Source organism: Salvia splendens, chromosome 17 (genome assembly GCF_004379255.2).
Source record: "Salvia splendens isolate huo1 chromosome 17, SspV2, whole genome shotgun sequence".
NCBI classification, from domain to species: Eukaryota; Viridiplantae; Streptophyta; class Magnoliopsida; order Lamiales; family Lamiaceae; genus Salvia; species Salvia splendens.
This window is the reverse complement of record NC_056048.1, coordinates 233,291-249,705: the sequence shown is the minus strand read 5'-3', so window position 1 is coordinate 249,705 and position 16,415 is coordinate 233,291. Positions and strand designations below refer to the sequence as shown.

Here is a 16,415-nt window from a genome sequence, read left to right as displayed (position 1 = left end):
ATCTTCACAAGATGAAGGATTCTTCAAGCACTACTTAATTATCTGCCGTGTGTAAAATAGCATAGCAATACAACATGATGGAAGAAAACTTTCATAGCTTGAACTTCTTCAAAGGCTCGATTTACAAGATGAACATAGGATAAACAATCAAGTTCAAGAAGCACTATTGGTTGATATAATAACAAACATGTTACAATGTACTGCATATATATATCCTTCAAAACTCAAACCCCCCAAGAGAAAAAAATCAAGCAGAAAGTAGTTTCTTGATTCCAGATTTCTGATCAGGCGTCAACCTAGTTGGGAACTTAATGTTGAATTTGATTCTGAGATTGCCCTTCTTGGAAGGGTCTTTAGGAAAAGGCATACCTTCTCCGGGAACAACCTCTTCGTAGTCGGGATGGATGAGAGCGTTGATGGGGACGGTGAGCGTTCTCCCATCCAACGTAGTGAGGTGAAGTGTGTATCCCGTCAACGCTTCAGCCAGAGATATCCTCTGCGTTACAACAAGATCATTTCCATCTCTGGTGAAGACTCTATGCGGCTTCTCATCGATTATGAACACTAAATCGGAAGGGATCACATTCGGCTGCTCGTTCCCCTTCTCCGGGAAGGTGATCTTCGTCCCCTTCTTCCACCCTCGTTTTATGTCAATCGTCAGAATCTCCTCCACCGGCAATGTCTTCCCACTGGCGTCGTATATTTCTCTGGAGATTTTCATCTTCTTTGTACCTCCCTTGTAGAGCTCTTCCAATGTACACGGCAGCTTCTGCTCGATCGGCGGCGCCTTTCTGGGGCCGGGACTCATCGGCCTGGCTTCCCCGCCGCCGAATGAGCTGAAGATGTCGTCGCCGAACATGGACCCTCCGAAGCCTCTAGTGGCGCCCCTCATTCCTCCTCCGCCGCTTGAGAAGCCGAAGAATTCTGCAAATATGTCGTCGGCGTTTCGTGGATTGAATCTGAACACGTTCGGTCCGTCTCCTGATTGGAAGAACGTAGCGCCGCCAGCGGCTTCCGGCGGCGGCACACCGCCCTTGAGACCTTCTTCGCCGTACTGATCGTATACAGCTCTCTTTTGAGGATCACTCAGAACCTGCGGAACGAATTGATGTCGTCTGATCAAAATTGGGGATAAATGAACGAACACCAAATCGTAACAATCCGAAAACAAAAACGGTTAGGATAAAAAAGGAAAGGAGTGACATACATCATAGGCTTCGGAAATCTGCTTGAATTTGGCCTCGGCGTCTTTCTTGTTGTTGGGATTCTTGTCTGGATGCCATTTCATAGCGAGCTTTCTGTAAGCTTTCTTCAAGTCATCGTCTTTCGCATTCTTGTCCACCTGCAATATCTTGTAGTAATCAACACCCATTTTTCTGTCTCTCGAAGTTGAGGTGAATGCAAATTCCTAATGAGTTGCGATATGAATGTTTAAAAATGACGAGTGAGTCTGTGAGTGAATGATTTAATGGCTGTGGAGATGAGTCTGGAAATCAGCACGCTGGCTGGACTAGAATCAGCTCGAACTTTCTGGATTCTAGCTACTTCGATCCGGTCTATGTGCCTCATTTCTATTTTTTTTATTCCTATCAAATTAGAATATTTCTAGATAATGAATGGAGGGATAAACAAGACAAAAATGAGAAAGAAGAGCTGTGAATTAATTTTGGGGAAACAAATTTACATCTACACCTTTCAATCATTGGTTAGCCATATCACTACATTTGCTTCTTTCATGATAACTCTTATTAATATTGTCAAAAAAAATATATGAAATAACTCAATATAATTGAGAGGAAGTACTCCATCCGTCCACGAATATGAGTCACATTTTTCTATTTTAATCCTTCCGCGAATATGAGTCTCAATTCACTTTTACCATAAATGGTAATAGGGTCACACCTTTCACTAACTCATTTCATTTAAAATTAATACATACAAGCGAGACTCATATTCCACTAATTTTTTTTTCACCAACTTTTCTTAACATTTATTAAAACTCGTGTCGCCATGATATGAGACTCTTAATGGCGACGGAGGGAGTATAATTTATGTGTCTAATGAAAGGGTCTTGATGGAATGGATGTACTACTCACTTTGTCTACGATCACACGTCCTAGTATTTTTTAGCGGCTCGAATTAAAAAAAATAATATGGATAGAAAAGTTAATGAAATCTGTTTTCCTGGGCTCGTCACTTAATTGGGCCATATTTTTCTAGTTCTTGTAGTAATACTTAGTATTTCGATCAATTCTTCCTCTTTTTTTTTCTTTCTATGTAGGCTTTGACTGAAGATCAGATTTTATAATCAATTGGGCTGTGAAATGGCCCAATATTGTGGAAATGCTTATATTTTGCCGACTCCATAAACCAGGCCTATGTTAAACAATGTATCTTGGTATCATAAAGTTAAGATCCAGTAGTTGAAAATTCAAATATTTGTCTCATTTACAATATAGATGCTGGTAAGTTTTACCACTAAATTACAAAAAAATTTGTATTAACTAAATTAAGTAAAAGAAATGAATAATTTATAATGTATAGATGATAATCTCATACCGATATAATTTAAACTATATTAATGTATTCTGCTGAATGGGAGGATTGTGAATACTAATGAAATATAGTACTCATGTTTCTTAGTAGAAGGGGAAGTGACATCAACATCTGCGGCTCGAAGTTTTAGGTCTTTCCATTTGCTTTCGCTTAAAAGAAAATAAATGATTTTCGTGAATATCTTTCTATATTTCTTTCGGAATACTACTATATTCGGCATCCATTAATGGCGACTTTCAAGCAAGAAATAAATGAGTCATTTTTCAGTGGGGGTTCTCACTTTCTTCAAATTAGCTGGCTTTTTAGAAAAAATTACACTGTGAAGGGTAAAACTTGTGGCCATCTAAATCAAAAAATACAAATTATATGCATGTGACCAGCTAAAAAGAAAAATTATATAGAGCAAAAACTTTGATCTGAAAGATCATGGTAGAATTCAAGCTCGTAAAAAGAAATGCTCGAACATATATGAAATCTTAAGAGTGTGTGGACCTAATGCTTGTATTGATAGGCAGGGCAACTCTTTGTGGTTTAGTCGAAAACAAACAAGCAATGAACATGCTCATTGAAATGGGTAGACACATGTCTCGATTAATATTTGACTATGACAATCTTAACCAAATACACTTCAGTTTAATAAATCTTCTAGGTCAGGACAAAAGGATCAACATCTAACTATTGGAAGCTATTAATTTAAGTGATTTTTAAATGTAAAGAAACTATATTATGTCACCATATTTGAGCCTTTTTAGATATCATCATGATTTTAAATGTTTAAATTGTTTATACAGGTACATTCTCATGTAAACATCGGAGTATTTTTTTTTATCATAAATTTACCGGTAACAAAATAAATTAAGTAAAAAAATTCTCAAACAATGAGTAAAAATTTACCGTTACACATTATAAACACACAGTATATTTTTAAAAATAAATGATTAAAAGTATTTGTACATTATTAAAAATGAGTTTTATTTGTAAAAATAAGTTTCTATTTGAATGACAGTTCAGATTTCAAACTATATATAGTTGCAGGAAAAGGGGATGACATGTCGACAATTTCAAACAATATTTATGGCCCTTATTTTGGAATTTCAATTAAATTAATATTTTCCGATAATCGCGCAAGAATTTCGCTTGGCCCAAGGAAAAATCAAGGCAAATGTGATTGTTATAAAGGTGTTTTACATATTGGGAAGATTGATTGGTCAAACACTTACTAACTAATGTGATTTGGTGATTTGATTAGCTATCCATCTCCCATTCCAACCCAACACCAAAATGCTGCCCTACGTACGTATAATTTTTTTTTGAAAAATTTATAATATCAAGAAATCAAGATTTGTGCATCTTGAGATTGAAATATAACTGAAAAACAAGTATAAACACTTACGACCCACAAAATGCAAAAAAAAAGATGCAATTATAGAGACCTTAAACGCCACCATTGATGCATTCCTTAATGAGGATGCTTCAACCTCATCCAAATAATTAAAATGGGAAGAAAAAAACCCCAAAGTTTTGACGATTCCATTATGTGAAATTAGTATTACTCCATTTATTATCGCCACATGCAATTCATCAAAGCACGAAAACAACATAAAGTGGCAGTAACAAACGGTCAAATAATTTGTTGGGTATTTATTAAATATGAGTGATATAATGAATGGAAATATAAATTTCTCATACTACCCACCAATTATGGTTCTATAATAGTACCAAACATAAAAAGATGCAACCCATCAAATTAAAAGGCATTAAGTTAAAAACATAAAGAAGTCAAAAATCATGGTTGAAAACATTTATTACTTGAGCCCAAAAAAATAAATAGAGTACAATGGTCTATGAAGAGAGAGGGGGGCCGGTAGAGTAGGTGTGAAGCAACTCTACTATATTAATACAGTATGAAAGATTAGGGGAAATTTGTTTATATACACCTAAGGCTAATGCATATGTTAATAATCAAATTTAGAATATGTTTTTAATTTTGACATACTAGTACTAGTTGATTGTCGAAATTTGTCATAATCATATAGTTTCCAAGTATATGGATCTTGTCCTATATATAAATCTAAACCCATCAAATCATTTCCTCAAAAAACAATATTCACAATGCTACTCATATTTAGCATACCGAAAATTGGGTTTTCTAGAAATGTAGTGGCTATAAGTCTTAGTTAGGACTGAGATATTAGAATGAATTTTAAAAATATATGTAAAGTTGAATTTTGTGACTTGAGTGTGGGAGGCCCCCCATCAAAAATAAATTCAATAAGTGTAAAGAAGAGTTGGTGCAACTCTCAATATTTGAAGAGGCACATGGTTAGTGTAGAACTATATTTTTTCATGTCCCACCCACTCATGACTATTCTACCCACATTAATTTCCCTAATTTTTGGAGTTTTATTTTTTCCTTTTGGAGTTATTTATTTAACTCCATATTTATCTATGATAAATGGCATCTACATATATTAAACGTGAAGCTTTTGTAGTATGCTTGATTCATACATAACCATCCATTGTACGTTTTATTTTAATCATAAAAGTTGGATTTACACTAGGCGCAGATATAATTAATTCCCATTAAAGAAGAAATTATGGAAATAAATACCTAATTTACATACTACTATTATTTAATCTTATTTGTGACCTAATCCTGACCTATACTTTATGTCCCCATTTCCACCGAATCAGTTGAAATTCTACACTGACTCACTCACACTCAGTTTCCCTTTCCCCTCTATAAAACACACACAAACCAAACAAACTTCACAATACACACACACACACACACAGTCTCTTCTCTATCTCTCATTTGCAATGGCTTCCCCTGCCATGAAACTCTCCATCTTCCTCCTCCTCCTCACCCTCTTCTCTACTCTCCCCACTCATGCAAGAGACAGCCAGTTATTCAACAAAATCCCTAGCACCACCACCAACAATGTTGTTGTCCCAACCAATCAACAAGACCCCAATTTCCTCCCTGCAAACGAGAACAGCTACGGCCTCTACAGCCACGAGACCGGCCAAAACCCCCCTTCCACCTCTGCTGAATACAAACAACCCCTCAACAAATACCTCCCCAAGAACTACAACCCCGTCGCCTACGTCACCCAGCCCGAATCTGAAGAGGAGAGAACCTTCACCACCAACCCCAACAACAACAACAACAACAACAATGACGACGAGAACAGGAACAGTTACTACAGTGGTGAGGAGAATTACTACAACAACCAGCAGCAGCTAGACGAAGCCGAGTTCAGAAGCTACCCCACCACCACCGCCGCCACCAACAACAGAGACAACGGCGTCGCCAACTTCTACTTAGGCAGCAACTTCAACAGCGGGCCGGCCTTCCGCAACACGTTCCAGCCGCAGGGAATGAGCGACACGCGCCACTTGGAAAATGGGAAATATTTCTACGATGTTAACTCGGAGAAGTACAGCAGCAATCACCCTTATGAAACCTTGAAAGCCGCTCACCAGCAGAATGATTTCACCAACACTAACTTCTATGGAAACAATGCCTATGAATTCAACCGCCACACTGAACAACACTTCCAGGACGAGGAAAACATGCCTTGAAAATTAACCAAGTGATGGTGTTTTTAAGTTATGGTTTTTACTGAAAACCAAACCACACATTTTATTTTATTTTATTTTCATGCTGCTATTTTTACGGTTTTCGACTATAAAATATTAGTAATAACTTGTATATTAAATGCTATATTTCGGAATTGAAGTTTGTGTGTTTGTTTTATTTAATATAATTACATGGTGTATTTTTTCCTGGCGTGGTTAATTATGATTGGTGACACCACTTTTTTAAAGGCTTGAGACATACCACAAAAAGTGTTATAATTTGATTGTTGGTATATGGTTAAAGCAAATTTCGTCCTATTTTTTTTGTCATTTGTCTGATTTTTGTAATTTTTGTAAAGTTGTGAAGCAAACGCCACCGATAACTGTCATACATAAAATTCAATATAAAGCAGTAGAATGAGAGAGACTTTCAAATTTTGTGGTAGCATTACTTGTTGTTTCTACCAACTTCCAAAATGATTTTCTTTTGGTAGCTTATTTTTAGTATTTTCTAAAGATTTATTTATTGTAGCGGGGATGTAACTGTCATTACAATCGCTTTTAAAAGTAAAAGTTAACTAAGTGCTTTCTCGAAGGTTACTTTCGTTTTTCCTTTTTGTTCCGGTCATTGAAAAATTGAAATAGAATTTCTGGAAGAAATTACACATCTAAGTATATTTAAATATTTATAGTTATGATTTTGAACGTCGCCGGAATGGAGGGGGAATTTGAAAATACAGTGCCCAATATTCCAAGGCAAAATCAAATTTATTGATCACAATCCAAAAATAGCCCACTCCCCAAAGTAATTCCTTTCACTATTCTTTCCCTTTTTTTTTCAATTTTGAATAAGATACTAATTTAAAAAGTGACAATTAATTACACATGCCGGTCCAATTCTCCCGCTTATCACGGCAGAATGCCAATCTTTATTTAGTCACTTTTTTAAAAAAATTCTCTCAAGTTTCTTTTTGCTTTAAATTGTTACATGTCAAATATATGTACCAAAATCTCCAGCCACATTTTCATGATCTATCAATTTAAAATTTATCATTTGTTTCTTCTTTAAAAAAGTGAAAGAGAAGAAACAGGAAGGGTGTATTAATATTGAAAGGCATTACTCTTAGAATGGAGGCCCATGTCACGAGAGTTGTAGTGTAATGATGTTGGGGGTAAAATTGTCAGAATGTCTGTAGAGATGAAGGTGTGACAATGCAGCAAATAATCATAGCTTCCATCTTCTTAATCATGAATAAATTCTTAACGCAGCTTCTATATAAATCTTTATTTATATCACATCTCTTTGATAGGGTTATACTAATAAGCGGAGTAGTACTTTTTAATTGAAAATTTTGAGTTGATGCATAATGTTAATGAGCGAAAAAGGATGAGAAGTGAAACGAAACAAAACAGAAAGAATATTTTGCTGTCAAATTCCAAGTGAGAACAAAACATAATACTCCATAAGGTCACATGCTACTTGAATATAAGTTTTCTTTCTTGATAAGTTGATATATATTGTAAATGAAAAATAGGATGAGTTCGAGTTGAAGTTCAATATTTAGAGGAAAGTTTCACTTTCTGTTGAGTTGGCTGGATAACGAATTAACAGCTAATTCGGCTCATTTGTGTGGTCCGTATTCTAGTCTCCATCCATCTGTTTGTTTAATACTCATATATTGACAAGCTTCATAATTTTCCAGCCATGTGGAGTGTGCATCATATTCATACCAATTGCTCAAGGTCTGAAATTAATTTTGTCATAAAGAGAGAGTCAAGTCAAGACTAATCTACATGATAATATATCCTGAAGTTAATTGCTAGATCATATATACATCACCGAACATTATTCATAAGATCCAATTACATCCAATATATCCATTCGAACAACAGTCATGTGGTGGTATTTTGGTGTGCAGTGTTAGAACTATTGTTGGGCCCAAAATAAATAGTCTTACTTATAGCAGCAACTGGGATAAGGTCTTATATCTAGAACAAATTGGGCTTAAATATTGGGCCAAGACAATTTTTATTTGGGTTGCTTCATTAAAAAATAAAAGAGTACTCGAAAAAAGAGGATCTCTGAGCGAAATCTGGGGCAGACCTAAAACCCCAATAAACCCTACCTACCTCTGTACTCTGTATTCGGCACCTGAGCTGAGATGGCCTCCTTCGCCGCTAGATCTGTCTTCCGCTCCGCCGCCAGAATATCTGCCAGCGTCAAGCCGAGGCCTTCTCCGTCACCATTTCGCCTCCCATCCCAAAATCCGCTTCCAGCTCGCATTTTCAGGTAATTAACGTCGGTTGAGTTCGACTTCCCGCTTATGTGATTCCAATTGCGACGATTTGGAGTTTGAGATGCGCTTTTGCGCTAGGTCACCCGTGGAGATGAGCAGTGTTAGCGTGGCTTCGTTTCTGCCGTACCACACCGCGACTGCCTCAGCTCTGCTTACTTCGATGTTATCCGTCGCTCCGCGTACTCACGCTTGGACTATCGAGGGTAAATTCTTCATTTTCCTCGGTGCACATATTGATGTTTTCTGTTGTAACTCTGATATAATCTTAGTGAGCTTTATTCTAATTATCCACATATGATGTCTATGATTTTTGCTGTGTGTGTCCAACACTTAATCAAATAGCACCTATTGCTGTATGATTATATAATGTGTATATGTTTCCCCAAAATGGATTGTACATCAGTTTGATTAGGCGGTGTTTTAGTAAGTATTTAATATACTAGGCTCAAAGTATATTTGTTTCCTGAGCAATTACCCTCATTGAAAGTAGCAAGCTGATACTCCTCGAAGAAGATAATTAGCGCTTTTCTGGCTCAATAATAAATAATCGTAGGAATGAGTAAGAGACAATTAACTAAGTATTAGTTTTGATTTTTTTTTCTCTTATTCAAGCCTCTATATTTACATTTCATGCATTCTTCTATTTGAGGTCTAGCACAAAGCTCTCAAAATGAAAGAGCTGTATTCTTTCCATCTTGTAGGGCAAGAAAGGACTAGATGAAGGTCATGAACAGGAGGTGAAGAAATGTTATTCTTTTATCTGATTAATATAATGTACTAGTATGTTCTGCCTTCCAATTTATAGACGAGGTACTCAAACCTTATATCTGTAGAGTGTAGACTGTATAAATATCCCTTTAGTTAGGCATGGGAGATGGGATAGAAGGAAATTTTTTTTCAGAATAACCTTCAGCTTGCAGGCTCATAGGATTGAAGGAAAATTGCTGATTTTTAAGACATAAATTATTTCCTTTCTTTAGGAAATATATAGCTGTAGCTCTAAATTAGAATATGGGTGCATATTATCACTTTCCTCATAATATTGAACTGTTAACAATTTTGGCCTATTTTTCATGTTTTTTTCCTTGGAATTATTTTACTAGAGTTTCCCAATTATTGTACATTGGGGATTTTGATGCCTACCATCTGTTACATATTATCTGCAGAACTAGGGCGTTTCATCGATTACCCTGCTTAGAACCTGTTTGGCTGAATTGTTGCTTAATTAGCCGTATAAATGTCTCGCTGATAATATGTTGTATTCATCAGCTTGCATCGATGGGGTATGATGACTGTTCGATTGTTCCAAGAAGTATTTTCGCATATGCACTAGAATAGTACATCTGATAAATAGTCATATGGCTAGAGCTCAGCACAAGAGATGACCATATTTTTGTGGATTTTCCTTTTGTGGTCTACTAGAGTATCAAATAAGGAGATAAGAGTTGCTTGTTAATTTGTTGTAGTGACAAGTGACTGAATTATGTAAAATTGTGGCATCTATTCCTTGAGATGTGGTAATTGTTATGCAACTTCGTCATACTTTACCTTAAGGCACGAACCTGTCGTAGCCAAACTCTGACAGGTCACAGGTTATGATAAATGCACTACCTGCTATCTGTTCGTTAACGACCTTTTGACTTGGGCTTCTTTTTCTTTCTAGGATTGTGATAACTGCTCATGGGGTGATATTCAGATTGAAGAGATATTCCAAATTGTGCTATTTAGTTTATGTTGAAGTTGTATTATTACAAGACCAAAATTAATAACAAGGCACCTTGTTAATCGGTTTTCTTTTAGTTTATGTTGAAGTTGAATTTTCAATGCATGTAGCAAATATTCTTGTTCATTTTAACTACTGGCTATAAGAATTCTTGTTCTTTATTGTAGATGGATGATTGTTACAATGTGGGCGTGATTGTTCTGTTGCTGTTCATTACAAATTATAATACCGCTCTCAGAGGCATTTTTTAGCTTTAGTCCAATTGGAGTCTCAATGCTGAGCTGTTGTTTATAGCTCTGTTTTTTTTTAATCGTAGATTCTTCCATTTGGATACTCAAATTACCTTCTGATGTTTGGTAATCAGGAATGCGTAATTGATGAAGTTCTTTTTTTGAAGTTTATAGTACTTATTTTAAGCTCATTTTGTTTGGGAAATAGTTGGCATAAGATTTGTAATAATACGATAATATGTTTCTTTGCCCAACGATGACTGGAAAGGATCTGATTTGCTTTTTGAGACCCGATCCTATTTTCATAGGTTTCTTAAAATATATTCTTACGAAGCTCAGTTGTAGCATCTATCCAGCTATCAATGTGGACTATATACGCAGCTGGGCAAGAAAATCTATCAATAGACAAAAATCTAATAGAGATGTGATATAAACCAAGGCTGATCTTTTTACACATCAACAATTAAAACCAAGCTAACTCAGTCCTACGAGATAATTACCTTAATGGGAGAGAAACAAAAGACAAGCTAATCAGATAAATCAGCCATAAACTAAACTGAACCCCAACATGTTCAAGACTCTTCAACAACATTAACCAACTCATACTCCACAAGCGACAAGTTGTTGTCCTCTTTGACCACAAACTTTTCTGGTTCAGCTACCTCAATGCGGCCCCACTTGTCCACAGCCAGCCTCATTGACCCCTTGAACATGTCAATTTTTGCATTTCGGAGTACCACCGTGTTACCTGGCTTCATCATCTCAACTGCAAGTCAAGTAAGCTTTTCGTCAACAAAAACAGCTACATTTTACCTTCAAATTCACAACACCGATAAAGAAAATAAGAAACAACTGATCAAAAGACTGAAACGCAACTCAAAACAGCCTCAACAAGCACCTAAGTTTGCATATTGTATATCCATTTCAATCAACAAAAAAAACTAAACACTAACATGCTTCTGGAACGTATTTGATAATGCCACCACACAAGCCAAAGATTGGGTCAAGCAAGACCCAAAGCTAAATTGCCTCAAATCTTCATTGTAACTTCCAACAGCTAAAAGAACATGTTTTCCAAAATTAAAGTTAAAGGGTTTAGGTATTCACAGTGCTGTTAACAGAATTTACTAGGATACATCTTCATGAGAATCTGTAGACATCTCAAACGGACAAGATTGCTGAAAGCATTTTAAGAAATGAAACATTTATTCATCGTCAGAGAAGGAAGAAGGAAGGCTGAGTAATGAGCATAACAGTTTGGATATAGGGTGCTTAACTTGAAGTCACCACCATTTTAAAACAAAAAATGCAGAACAAACATTAGAAATGAGACTAACACAACTAGAAGATTGGTGAGCTGGTGAGAAGATTGCAGACAAGAAAAACAGATCAAATCACACTAAATGACGACACTAAAGAATACATACTCAGAATTCAATTTTCCTACTTGACAATTTATTTTTACTGCGGATATTTTAATTGTTCTACTAAGGCCTTTAAACTGAAAACAGGATGAAAATTTCACATAATGTTTTCAGACTAAATAAAATAAAAGCAATGCCGCAAAAAAATTTGAAAACTTATTCACTTATTACTCAAAATAATCGCTGAAAGGGATGAAATTTATTTTTCAAAAACAATACAGATAAGTTTCCGCCTGAATGTGGGCGTCTGAGAGAGTGACGACATACCCTGGTCGTTGCGGGCGGTGAAGAGGATCGTTCCGGTGTCATCGCCAACCAGACACTCTGCGATTTTCGTGTTCTGATTTTGAGCTCCGCGAAATGTCGGATTGCGTGGCTTCTTGTTGAGAACGGTCTCGGCAGTCACTACTTTCACTGTCAGCGTGTGCCCATTCGTACCCGGCTTCAAGCTGTCGACTTTCACGAATACCGGCTTCCGCAACTCCGTCTTCTTAACGGCGGCGGCGCCATCTTGCTGCGCCGTTGTCGATGATGCGGATTTGGTTGCCATAATTGGGGACACAAGTGACGCGAGAAACAGACAAAATGGAAAATGAAATGTTTTTTTGGGGTTAAATGAGAAACCCTAACCCTAAATTCGCGATTGAAAATTTGGGGGCTAGCCTTAGCACTTCGAGAACGACGTCGTTGACTTATTCTCTGTTTTATATGGGCCTTTATGCTTTACGGGCCATGTGATTTGTATTGGGCCTGTACAACTCCATAGATTTAACTCTTGAGCTGGGCCTTTTTTCTAAAATAAACATTTGTCAAAACAACTTGAAACCTACTGTACAATTTTTTGCAATTGTATTTGGAATATTACCTCATATTTTTTATTTGATAATACTAAGCATATTTCTTAAAGTTTTGTGCAACAAAAGATATATATTTGGTTGGTATATGAATAGGCAAATGTACACATCATGTACAAACAAAATCTCCACACAATTACACTTTCCTCATATCAACAAAGAGTCATCAGAAACTATAGTCAACAGAGAGTACTTCACTTTGATTCGTATCATCCCATTCTCCACGCAGAGCTTTGCTCCGGTCACCACCCAATACCCCGGCGTATCTTCAGGCCCCCTCACCATCTCCTTTGTGTCGACAAAGTGCGCCATCTTGGGAGCTCTGGCCGGCGAAGGCGGCCCTCCCGGGTAGACGGCCGAGTTCAAATCCACCTTCGGCGGGAGCTTCTGAGGTTGATTCAGAGCAGTACTAAACGGTGTGGTCATCAACATCGAGATCAACCCCGACTTCTTTGACGTCGCGGTTGGCCCATCCCATTCGGACCGACGGATGACTGCCGATGCCACCATCGAGAACCCAAGCCTCATGAAGAGCACCTTCTTCATTCCGATCCCCTTGACCTCGAACCACGCCCTCGTCACGATAGAGGCGGAGTCGTCAATCCGTGCACCGAGGTACTCGACAGGAGCAGTGCATATGTGTGAGAATATACTCCACTTGACCGGCTCAAAGTAACCGCGGTCCAGAGACTCATCATCTGGCTCGTAACTATGGTCGGGCGAGAGCTGGAGCGAGTCAGGGAGTGTTGATAGATGCTGCAGATGAATTGCCAAGTGATCACTCCTCTTTCCTTCCAAGTATAACCGGATGCCCGTGACAGGCCGGCTACCCGTATCGACCTGCACGTTTGTTGTCGTTAACGGAAATCATACGTGTCCGAAACACTACGACAACAGTATGAGTGATGTTTACCTTCACAATATTGACATAGAGCTTAGGACCCAATAGAGAGAACTGAAGAGCTGGAGACGACTTTTTCTTGCGACGAGGTCCGAGAGGAAGATCGTTGTATGCCGGTGCCCACTGCCTTGGCAACTGATATTCCAGAAACTGGGCCAGTTCCTCTTGAGGTGGTTTATCTGCACAAAAATGTGGAAAAATAAAAATATTACAAACTGTCAAAAATAGTTAAATAACCACATTTTTTACCAACTTATGAATAGCAACTTGAGACGAGCATACGCACATCGGAGGTAGAGATTGATTGCGTGGCTTAAGAAACCACCGCCCCGGACGCCGCTGAGAAGGGAAACAATAGGCACAAAAGACATCGATATGACATTGGGATATTGAGACACGGTCGAAAGCCACTGGTTATGGCTTTGGGAGATATCTAAACCCCCTCGTCCAACATGAATGCTCAACAAATCCTACATAGAGAAATCGATATACTTAGTTGCTAAGAAATATTGGAGAAGAATTACTTATCAAGTAATCTGATATATAGACTTACTTCATTTTTGGAGTGGGAAATAACAGGCGGTCTCACTGTACTTGCAAATGGTAACTGAAGATCCCAAACTATGGATTGTTCGACCTGCAAGCAGGGGATTCTTTCATGTTTAAATATTCGAGTATCAAATTTGCGGAAAATAGAGATGGTTTTCTGAGTGCATTAGCATGGTGTGGACTCCAATCGTCCAAGTACCTTCGGCTTTCTTGATGATATATCTGAGTTAGCTGCAGAGTTTTTGTCTCCGTCTTCACGGAATCGTTCATCTGCTAACTGCTTCAACAATTTCTGCACTTCAGCAGGCTGGAGATTTGAATTTTGAAGCTGCTTTATGTGAATTACATCTTTACCTCCCATTTTAACCCCAACGACAACGTGAGTACCATATTTATCTATAAACCTGGAAATTCAGGACGTCACTGATCAGTTGCCATATTAAACCATTGTCTCAGTTGCCATATTAAACCATTGTCAATAATATCTGATGCATTCGTTGAGGATACCACCTGATATAACCTAAGAGTCTAAAACAGATTCTAGTAATAGGAAAATATGAAGGTCGAGTAACGAAGCTTACTCAGCAAGAGCAACAGGATCCCATGTAGACGGCACTTCCTTTTTCACGCTTTCACATAAACTCAGTTGAGATCTCTCCAACTCAATTGTGTACAAACCGATGAACCAACCATCAAACGCGAGAATTTTGGTTGTGGACGCATCGTTCTGCCAGCAGCCTTTGAAGCCGAACATTGTGTTGAACAGACCAGATGGTATTTTACCCGACAGAGACAACTCCTGGTTAAAATGAGCTGACATCTGAACATTTCCAAGCCAATGAAATGACCGTGTAAGAGTTTTGACGATGTGGTAAAGATGATCACATTACACCTAGAGATGATAATCCAAAACTTTTCCTCCCATGCATGGATCCAAACATAATTATTTTCATGACTAAAATCACAAAAAATCAGCTGGATAAATTGGCTGAATCATTCTCTGTTTTAAAAAAATATGTAGTATCTTTATTCATGAATGACAACTACAAGTCAACATTATACAGCATATCATAATGCCATTTAAGATAGGAGTGCAAAATAAACAAAATTATCATTTAAAAAAAAGGAAATTTATTCCATCAGTTTTGTTCAACCACTCAAATTCAATGAGGTTAGCTCAACGGTTGACTTCAAGATTAGAAGATGCAAGACAGCTCTTTTTGAATTAGGAACCAAATTCTAGACCCGGAGATGTAAGAAAAAAGATAAAAATGATTTTTTATTAAAAAGGATAAATTTTAAATCAGAATTTAAGTTATAAGCCGCCATATTTGAACAACTAGCTCTTAATGTAGCTCAGAATTGTAGCTGAAAATGACAAGGCAATATTTATTTGTCTTTACTTTGTTAATAATAGTATGACAGAAAGAATAGAAACAAAACTAATTATCACTAATAAACACTTTTGTTACCCTACATTCCGTTTATGCTTTTAAAATTCACTATTTATCAATAATTACCTCATACACACATCAATAAATCAACGTGATTTACGATAAATAATTGAAAATTGACTTAGTCACAAATCATAATTCGTCCCCATATGAAATAATGAAATCACAATCTAATAAGGCACAAAAAAAAACTAGGAATGAATTTTCCAACAAAAGATGAAATTAATAAATTAAGGTACCTGATTGAAGGTGAGGGCGTCGGAGCTGAACCTTGTACGCTCGCCTTTATCACACCTGATGGAAGAAGGGGCGTCGGAAACGACGACGTTTCCAGGAACCACTAAGTCCTTGGTGCGGGTCCGGTCCAGTTCAATCAGACCCGACCCGGAGGGGCCGCGCTTGCAGGCGGACAGGCGGAGATCCGACGTCAGATCGTATCCGAATCCGATTACGGAAACGGCCTTCTCCGCCGCCGCCCTCGCGTCCATCCGAACATTGCTGGTCGGATTGTACGCCATGGAGCTGCTGTTTTCGGTCTTTGGAAATCAAACTTGGAATGGAGCTGAGAGATGAAATCAATAGTTTCGTTGACTCTTTTATACGGTCGTTTAATCAATGATCGGTGGACCCTGTAAATTACTTATATACCCTCAGTCTGATTTGAATAAAACGAGGGTAGTTCTGTCATTTAGGGCATGGTATGTTTTGTCCTTTTATTTTTTGTTGGTAATGAGATTATAGTTTACTCGGAATGTCCGAATTATATTTATTAAATGGATTTTATTTACGGTAACAAAATTTTGATATTTTGTTAGATGTATTAAAGATGCTTTATTTTAATTTAT

The 16,415-nt window shown here is 37.4% G+C and overlaps 5 protein-coding genes across 7 annotated transcripts; 2 read left to right on the top strand and 3 right to left on the bottom strand.

The window, feature by feature from the left end:
* Positions 1 to 75: 75 nt before the first annotated feature.
* LOC121775163 (dnaJ homolog subfamily B member 13-like) lies at positions 76 to 1,544 on the bottom strand. The gene is made up of 2 exons (XM_042172167.1): positions 1,208 to 1,544; positions 76 to 1,093 (listed from the first exon to the last, which is right to left on the bottom strand). Exons 1-2 carry the CDS (start codon positions 1,370 to 1,372, stop codon positions 248 to 250), a joined length of 1,011 nt encoding a protein of 336 aa, XP_042028101.1. The 5' UTR covers positions 1,373 to 1,544; the 3' UTR covers positions 76 to 247.
* Positions 1,545 to 5,314: 3,770 nt separating this feature from the next.
* On the top strand, positions 5,315 to 6,358 carry LOC121775173 (protein E6-like). Its single transcript, XM_042172181.1, has one exon. It carries the CDS (start codon positions 5,377 to 5,379, stop codon positions 6,139 to 6,141), a length of 765 nt encoding a protein of 254 aa, XP_042028115.1. The 5' UTR covers positions 5,315 to 5,376; the 3' UTR covers positions 6,142 to 6,358.
* Positions 6,359 to 8,207: 1,849 nt separating this feature from the next.
* On the top strand, positions 8,208 to 10,673 carry LOC121773644 (protein NUCLEAR FUSION DEFECTIVE 6, mitochondrial-like). 3 transcript variants are annotated; one of them, XM_042170540.1, is made up of 3 exons: positions 8,208 to 8,428; positions 8,514 to 8,638; positions 10,326 to 10,673. In XM_042170540.1, the coding sequence occupies exons 1-3, from the start codon at positions 8,301 to 8,303 to the stop codon at positions 10,331 to 10,333; spliced, it is 261 nt and encodes an 86-aa protein (XP_042026474.1). In that variant the 5' UTR covers positions 8,208 to 8,300; the 3' UTR covers positions 10,334 to 10,673. The 3 variants fall into 3 exon arrangements, with proteins under 3 accessions (XP_042026474.1, XP_042026472.1, XP_042026473.1); XM_042170538.1 differs by lacking the exon at positions 10,326 to 10,673 and adding an exon at positions 9,705 to 10,085; XM_042170539.1 differs by lacking the exon at positions 10,326 to 10,673 and adding an exon at positions 10,099 to 10,324 and having other exon boundaries at positions 8,210 to 8,428.
* A 117-nt stretch (positions 10,674 to 10,790) lies between these two features.
* LOC121773643 (uncharacterized protein At4g28440-like) lies at positions 10,791 to 12,468 on the bottom strand. The gene is made up of 2 exons (XM_042170537.1): positions 12,080 to 12,468; positions 10,791 to 11,154 (listed from the first exon to the last, which is right to left on the bottom strand). Exons 1-2 carry the CDS (start codon positions 12,360 to 12,362, stop codon positions 10,961 to 10,963), a joined length of 477 nt encoding a protein of 158 aa, XP_042026471.1. The 5' UTR covers positions 12,363 to 12,468; the 3' UTR covers positions 10,791 to 10,960.
* Positions 12,469 to 12,709: 241 nt separating this feature from the next.
* Positions 12,710 to 16,182, bottom strand: LOC121774992 (MACPF domain-containing protein NSL1-like). The gene is made up of 7 exons (XM_042171923.1): positions 15,810 to 16,182; positions 14,698 to 14,936; positions 14,316 to 14,520; positions 14,121 to 14,204; positions 13,854 to 14,037; positions 13,580 to 13,746; positions 12,710 to 13,506 (listed from the first exon to the last, which is right to left on the bottom strand). The coding sequence occupies exons 1-7, from the start codon at positions 16,086 to 16,088 to the stop codon at positions 12,814 to 12,816; spliced, it is 1,851 nt and encodes a 616-aa protein (XP_042027857.1). The 5' UTR covers positions 16,089 to 16,182; the 3' UTR covers positions 12,710 to 12,813.
* Positions 16,183 to 16,415: the final 233 nt, after the last annotated feature.

Bases quoted from the DNA above. Each gene is read 5' to 3' on its own strand.
- LOC121775163 (XM_042172167.1), bottom strand. From the start codon at position 1,372: ATGGGTGTTGATTACTACAAGATATTGCAGGTGGACAAGAATGCGAAA. The intron at 1,094-1,207 runs GTATGTCACTCC...TTCGTTCCGCAG, and splicing joins AGATTTCCGAAGCCTATGAT to GTTCTGAGTGATCCTCAAAA.
- LOC121775173 (XM_042172181.1), top strand. From the start codon at position 5,377: ATGGCTTCCCCTGCCATGAAACTCTCCATCTTCCTCCTCCTCCTCACC.
- LOC121773644 (XM_042170538.1), top strand. From the start codon at position 8,301: ATGGCCTCCTTCGCCGCTAGATCTGTCTTCCGCTCCGCCGCCAGAATA. The intron at 8,429-8,513 runs GTAATTAACGTC...CTTTTGCGCTAG, and splicing joins CTTCCAGCTCGCATTTTCAG to GTCACCCGTGGAGATGAGCA. The intron at 8,639-9,704 runs GTAAATTCTTCA...TGTATTCATCAG, and splicing joins TCACGCTTGGACTATCGAGG to CTTGCATCGATGGGGTATGA.
- LOC121773643 (XM_042170537.1), bottom strand. From the start codon at position 12,362: ATGGCAACCAAATCCGCATCATCGACAACGGCGCAGCAAGATGGCGCC. The intron at 11,155-12,079 runs GTATGTCGTCAC...CTTGACTTGCAG, and splicing joins CACCGCCCGCAACGACCAGG to TTGAGATGATGAAGCCAGGT.
- LOC121774992 (XM_042171923.1), bottom strand. From the start codon at position 16,088: ATGGCGTACAATCCGACCAGCAATGTTCGGATGGACGCGAGGGCGGCG. The intron at 14,521-14,697 runs GTAAGCTTCGTT...CTGAATTTCCAG, and splicing joins GATCCTGTTGCTCTTGCTGA to GTTTATAGATAAATATGGTA. The intron at 13,507-13,579 runs GTAAACATCACT...ACAAACGTGCAG, and splicing joins TCTATGTCAATATTGTGAAG to GTCGATACGGGTAGCCGGCC.